Genomic DNA, 7,664 nt, shown 5'->3' on the forward strand with positions numbered 1-7,664 from the left:
ATGATCTTGTGGCCCAGTTGGAAACAGCAAATATTTTTTGGAAAACTTTCTCTTTCGATCCCATTAAGTAGTTATCAAGTCTTATTTTTTATACATGTTTGTATATGATGGTATGGTTAATGGAGATTCATATTTTTATTTGTCGAGATTAGATCTCATAATTAATTACAACAATGCTGATCTAAAAATCACACTGTTTAGCATTACACATTAATATATTGGTATTAATAATATAGCAGTATAATCATCTCGAATAGTATTTATATTGATTTATGTAATTGAATGTAGAGATATTTTTCGCTCAAGATATTATCTTAACCGATGTACTGATTGGCGATCATCTATCGGGTAGAAATGACTCGACCTAATTGAAAATAAACGATGCTCTCCGACTACAAGAGATACGATCTCTCATGCGTGCTGCGTTTGTCTCTATGTTTCTCTCTTGCATTACAGAGAGAAATTAATTGCTTGGAGAAAGGTGATATTGAGCCATGTATTTTGTAAAGAAAAAAGAGTTAAATCCGTGATGACTCGCGAAATAGCTCGCATCATATTGATGAATCATAGAGGAATTCGATCTTAAAATATCATTTATGAATTAACTATGATCAACGAAATCGATATGTAGAAGATCAATATTCATTTCTTTTAGAAACATAAATTTATTGTCTAGTAAAGCCTAATGATTTAAGAATGTATCAGGTATATAGTCTTTGCAAAAATAACTTGAAAATTTAGGCTTTTCTTATAAAAATATTGTTATATAAGTACAAAATAAAATTTATATTTAATAAATATTTATGTTCAATAATACAATTTTATAGTTTAAATGAAAATTTTTATCTTAATTATCTTAATTATTTTTTGTTTAATTATATTAATTATATTAATTATTTTGTTTAATATTAATTATTTTTTTAAAATGTCTACTTTTTATTAAAATAATTTTTAGTCTCTGATTTTAAATTGCTAAACATTTTGCATTGCTTTCATATACAATTTAGAAAGTCTGTAATCCTTTTATATTATTTTAATTTTATTAAAAAATAAAATACATATAATACATTCTTAATGTTATTTGAATGTACACTTTGAATGAATCACACGAGGAAAAATAATCTCAAGAGAATAATTAAAGAATAACAGTAGAGAGAGTGTTGTTAATTAAAATATATGTTTGCGGTATATATAATTTCAGTCTTTTTAATATAATTGAAATGTCATGTATTGTGACTGTAACGAGGATCTGGCTTTCTTCGTGTCGTTGGAAGCTTGAAGCCATTAAAAATATGTACTTCCTGCTCCTTCCGTTATCTTCATACGTCTTTGCGAACGTAAACGACTACACGATTATTTTGATTAAAATTTTATTTTGCTGGGTTATGTATAACCGGCCATATAAAAGTAACGGCCGCAGTTTCACGGCCGTATGAACAAAATGCTTTCACGAAGACCGCAAAATATTTTGCGTTATTTCCTCAATCAGAAACAGACAATTCATTTAAAAGTTGTAACGAAGAATTATGGTACTTGAATTTTCAGTTCACGCCACACGATGAATGGAAAGATTAGACAAACTTTCACGTTGAGCTATAGAAATCTCAATTTTTTTACTAGAGGAAATATTTGCAAATTTCTCGAATACGATTCATTGTTAAATCTCACTGAAATTGCATATTACATTTGACTGCATAATTATTATTACGACTTTCTAGAATAATTCTAAACAATTATCGAGTTACGAATAACATAGCATTTATTATCGCACGAACCATACGGAAAAAATGGTTTCTACAATATATTAAAAAATTTAATTAGAACACAGATTTAAAAATTTTTTTAATTATCAAAATAAATATATAACTCAAGTTAATTGCTAGAATTAAAATTTTTCGCACATTGAGAAAAAAGTTTGATAATTACATTCAGCAAAAATAATAATATAATTCATCATTTAATAATATTTAGAAAAATAAAATTATTTCATTTAACATTTGATAAATATTATCAGATTATTTTTTTCAATGTAGCATTGCTCATTCTACATAATTATTTTGTTAGTCCAACAAAATAATTTTCGGATCTAGCTAAATTTTTAGATTGTTAGTAAATTAGATACTTTTAGTAAAATCATTCTTTTTGTTCAGTTTACTATTAATAAATCAATTTCCGAATCGATTCGAGATTTCAAATCAGTTTCAGAATAAATGGAAAGGCGCAATCTCTTGTCGCGAAAACGGAAATTCAGTCGCACGTTCATGCGGATGTCACGTCATTGCGCGAGACTATCCGAGATCATTGCATTAATCTCTCACATGTATGCATATAATATTGGTACAACGTCGCTTTCACTGCTGTTGGTGTAACCTTTCCGAACGTTTATTGCAGCAATGCGTCCGTGAAATTTGCACCTATGTCATTATGCATATATACATATATGAAATCTCTCTCCCGCAAATTTTTTCATTGACCCTAAAGAGCATGAGTAATTTTACACGGCAAATGCAATGCGAAGAAAAGTCTATTTAAGAGAAGCTCTTTGTAACATTTTACATTCACCTTTTTTAGTTTTCGTCTTTCTAATATTCAATTTCTTTAATGTCTCTTTATTCTTGTTTCCACCGATGTAAAATTAATTCTAATCTTGGTTTAACTTACTGTGTTTATCTTTTTCTAATTTTTAAAATGGCAGGAAAGATAAACAGTAAATAAACCGAGATTAAAGTTAATCTTATTATACATTAATGAAATTGAATATAAAAAAAAAGTGTTATAAATATTTTATGCTTATCTTTTTTAGATTTTCATATATTCAATATTTTCTTTCTTCATTTTGGTCTTTATATATTAGATTACGTAACTTATAAATTTTTTTTTGTATTTAACCGAGCTTTTCGATGCGTTCGAAATGTTAACTTTCAGGTATGATACAAAAATTGCTCTTAAAATTATAGATATTAAGACAAGGAAATTAGATATGAAAACAAGAAATATAATTGCGTAGTAATATTCTTAAAAAATTATGTTAATTGCAACTGATATTTGAACGTACGTTGAAAATTGTCAAGAAGTATTGCAAAATATATTCCCGACGTGCATAAATTCGAAATTCCGTATTGAAATGCAAATTCTACGCAAATACATTTGAACGCTTCATTTCCTGGGATCTCTTTCGGGCAAAGTGCCCAAGTGAAAACAGTGGCCAATCCGATGGTCTGGAAATACGCTTAAAAAACACGTCGCCTCTGATTTCAACGTTTTGTTGCAACTAGGGAGATACTGTATGCCATGAATGCATTATCGGAGAAACAATAGCGAGAAACAACAGCAAGAATCTATTAAAGTCTGACTATATTTATAAGTCTTAGACGAAACCGTCTTTCTCTCAAATTAAGCGATTACATTATGTAAGTTATTATCTTTAGTAATTAATGACAAGAAAGTTAAAGGAAAGAAGAAAAAGGAGAATAGTAAAATAAATATGCACTTATGTAAAATTAATTAATTATAGCGATAGACGTTAGCTATCAGACGTTAATTTAATTAATTTATTAAATTCTATATACATTCTATATATATTCTATATATATTCCCGCTGAATTTATCGAAAGTTTTAACGAAGTATCGATAATAATACTGCTGTGATACAGCTGTGATATTTATAGGATTAACGTTGAAATTTTTAATTTCTGATAAGTAAATTCGGATCATGAATATATTTAAAAAACATGTCATTTAGATGCATGTGTCGCAAAAAGAGATATTTAAAAGACATTATGTAGAGTGACCATTCAAAATAAATGTTAATGAAAACATTTAAAAATAAAATATTCATTAAATTTATCCATTAAATGAAAATTTATTTATTATGTATTTTTTAATCGTGTGAATTATTGCAACTTGCTTTGTAAACTTAGTTAAATTTTAATTTTAATATTTTAATAACATTAATCCTTCGCTGTCACACTTGTTAAATTGACCCTAAAAAGCTTGAGAGTTTATATCTCTAATTAGTATATCTCTGATTAGTATAATAATCACTCTTTTATACAACAATTTCACACTTTTTTTCCAAAAATAACCTCCTTCATTTTTTAAAATGTGTATTTTCTTGAAAAACAAACTATTGCATTGTCTTTTTTAAAAAATGTTATATGTGTAGAGTATAGCTATAAAGCTTTTATCAGAAAAAATTAAAAATTAAAACGGTTATAATTTTTTTAATAAAAATTTTTTCGCAATTATTTTCGCAATTTTTTTTTAATAAAAAATTAAAATTAAAATCTTTATGAAACTGCTGTATTTCTATATTCTACAATGTTTAAAGTTCAGTAATTTTTTCCTTCTATTTCAAAGAACGAAAACTGTAAATACAGTAATCCGTTACTGAATCGTTTTTTTTGACTCTGATCATTACGGAACTTTCAAGAATTGTGACAATAAATAACATTAAAATTAATTTAATGTTATTTATTTATTTGTATGTTATTTATATTACACAATTTGTATTACACAATTTATTTGTATTACACAAGAATCAAATAAATCTACTTTTTTCTGCGTTATAAAGTCAAATTGTTTTTTATCAGTAACGTCAAATCATGAATTTTGTTTTGGCAAAAATCAAATGTGAAATGGAAAATATAAGACTTTATTATTTGTAAAGAGTGTTTGTGTTAAGAACCATTTATAAAATTTTATAAATAAAAAATGAAAAATTCCTATTGTTCTTTAGAACAAATGTTTCCTTTTCCATCTTTATCATTGTTAATGTTATAAAAAAGTAAATGTAAATATAAAGTATTATAAGATAATTAATAGATAATACAAAATTATTGCAAAACCAAATAAGTCCAAAAGTTTTTATTTCTTTTTTAATAGGTCCTTAAAATATTAATGAAAATCTAATAATTTAAATCTTAATTGTTTTCATATCTATTATTTGTTCGGATAAAAATTACATATTTATGCAATAAACGTTCGAAAACGAGAAGTTTTGTTTCCTGAAAATTTATAACTTTTTAAACTCGTTTGATTTCTGTAAAAAGCTTCTGTATTAAAATATTGCTTACCGATAAAACTGGTCCATCGTAATATCCAAAGAGTCAAAAGAAGTTTGCCAATCATCTCACCTCTCTAGACAATCCCGGAAACCTCTTTAAAAGTCCACCATCATTGTGGATGGTCATAAACCCATCATTCGACGGTAAATCGCATTAGGAAGATTTGTGCATTCTGACGTTATCTTACTTGACGTTAAAGCCAGCAAGAAAAGTTTCTATGTATTCTATGTATTAAAAAAAAGAATCGATAAATCGTTCTTTTTTTCGATCTGGTTTATTCCTGCAAGACCGATGGTTCATTTGTTTTTCTAGTATAGCAACATTGAAAGATCGCCACTAGTTTGTTAGGAATGTGTTCCAAGTGATAGTTCTTAGGTGATAGTTCTAGGTCATGCTATCAATGTAAGAAAATTAAAACGTGAACGATTTCCTCATTGTGAATATTTATTTTGTGGTTCAGAACTGATTGAGATAGAGACAGGAAACGCTACATCGCGGTTTATTTTATACTTGTCGACTCAATCAGCCGTCTGCTTTCTCCGCCGTGAAAGAAATCCGACTCCAAATTCGCTTCTCTTGCGCAAGTTTGCTGTTATTACTGATGTTCCAACATATCCATAACGAACGCACGGATATTCGCGAGGAACCAGATTTCACGTTTCTCCAGTTATTCAATTCCGAAACGTGCGACGAAAGTTGCGATGGCTGAACATCAATTGTTTTCACACGATTCTTGCCTCGAATTATTTCTTCTTTTTTTTTTCTGCAATTTCACCAACAAGATAACGTTCGTTCGGAATTAATCTCTCGAAACGCCGTAGCTCACAACGTGATTTTTTTTTAACAGTATGATATTTGCGCGTGTTGAAACGAGGAGAGAGAGCGAAGCCGAACGTGCGCTGTGTACGCGAGCAAGGTCTACAGGAGCACGAGAGTTGTTGCTGCCTCGTGGCCTACTATAACAGAACTGACTCCCACCGTGGTGTTACGCTGTCTCTTTACCTGTCACAAGCAACGAACGGTTTAGTAAGACGACGACCGGTCGGTTCCTCCACTTCACAAGTTCTCCACCGCTTTAAAAGACGACACTGGGGAATCGTACCTTGAAACTAGAAAGGACACTCTTCAGCTTAGAAAATGACGTGAAAAAATGCGATGGATAAAAGTTGAAATTTAAGCTACTGATTAGAAATCAAATATAACTGAAAATTAGTTTGTATTAAAATTTTAGTCTCTTTGATTTTCAGAATATTTCATTTATCAAAACTCAAAAGTATATAATAACAAACATTTAATTAACAAACTTATTGATAAAAGTAACAAATATTATTGTAAAGTAACAAATATTATTGTAAAGTAACAAATATTAAGTTATTATAGTCAGGATTTTGTTTAGGGAAAATTCAAGAAACTTTTGAATAGGATAGAAAAGTAGTCAAGTGATATGGATTATTGGACTTATTTTGTTTTATATTTAATTTAATTTTACATTTAAGTTTTATTTTTAATTAATTACTGGCAGATAAATCACAAAGTCACATATATTTATTTATTAATTAATTTTATTTTTCTCTTAAAATTGTAAATTGATTCTTTTAACTGAAGAAACTTAAATTTATAATACTAGCCATCTGAAATTTTCAACTTTTTTAACTTTCATTTCTAATTCTTTCTTCTTTTCTAAAATTAATTTCTTGTCTCATTAAACATAATCCGTTTAAGCGGTTTTAATTATTATTGTTCTTTGGCATGGTCCTTCTGCTCCCCCCCCCCCCTCTATTGGCTACGTCCATGGATATACTGAAATAATGTATTTATATAAATTGAAGATTTTTTTTTACTACAGCTTACAGAAAAGTAATATATCAAGAAATATTATATGCATGAATAGATATAAAGTTTTAAAAAGCATTAAAAAAGTTAAATATAATCTTGAAACGTATTTTTTAAAAATATAATTTGTTTATCATTTAACATATTATCAAAAAAACATCCTAGAGATTTCCGACCAGTTGCAATGTAATGTTTAAATAGCCAGTATTTGATAATTTTGATAAAAATTAAATAACAGAAATTGGGTTAGGAAATACTAAGCTAAATAAGTTAATAAATAATCAGAAAGCTCAAGCCTTGTATCGATTTGTAATTTATGTATTTTTTTCATCTTAATTTCTTTTCAATATAATTATTGGAAAGTTGATAAGATTTTAATTGGTCAATATGCGTATAGGTATAATTATAGATAGACATATTATGTATAAAATTATATGCACAAAACATGACACATAAAATAAGGACATAAAATAAGGATATGTGATAATAACATCATCAGCGATTATTCATGCAAAATTTTTAAGATCTATTTTTTTTGTAATTGTAACACATAGAAAACTTTCTATGTAATACAAAATAAACATTGTAACATGTGTACAAAACAATTCATACGATTTATAAGCTGACATTCAATGTGTCAAGATAAGCAGTGGATAATTATGCAAAAAGCAGATAATACTTCATATACTATAATAAGAGTCTCATATCCTTTGCTTTATCTTGAACATTTTATATCTCTTTTGGAGACTTTTATATATATATATA

At 27.5% G+C, this 7,664-nt stretch overlaps 1 protein-coding gene across 1 annotated transcript in view; it reads right to left on the reverse strand.

Moving 5' to 3' along the window:
* The window catches only part of LOC105622157, a 29,779-nt gene extending 24,649 nt beyond the window's left edge, over positions 1–5,130 (reverse strand). The window contains exon 1 of the mRNA XM_012203587.1: positions 5,076–5,130. Within this exon, the coding sequence (XP_012058977.1) occupies positions 5,076–5,130 (55 nt within the window). The remainder of the gene's footprint in view (positions 1–5,075) is intronic.
* Positions 5,131–7,664: the final 2,534 nt, after the last annotated feature.

This window comes from Atta cephalotes (assembly GCF_000143395.1).
Source record: "Atta cephalotes unplaced genomic scaffold scaffold00041, whole genome shotgun sequence".
Taxonomy (NCBI): domain Eukaryota; kingdom Metazoa; phylum Arthropoda; class Insecta; order Hymenoptera; family Formicidae; genus Atta; species Atta cephalotes.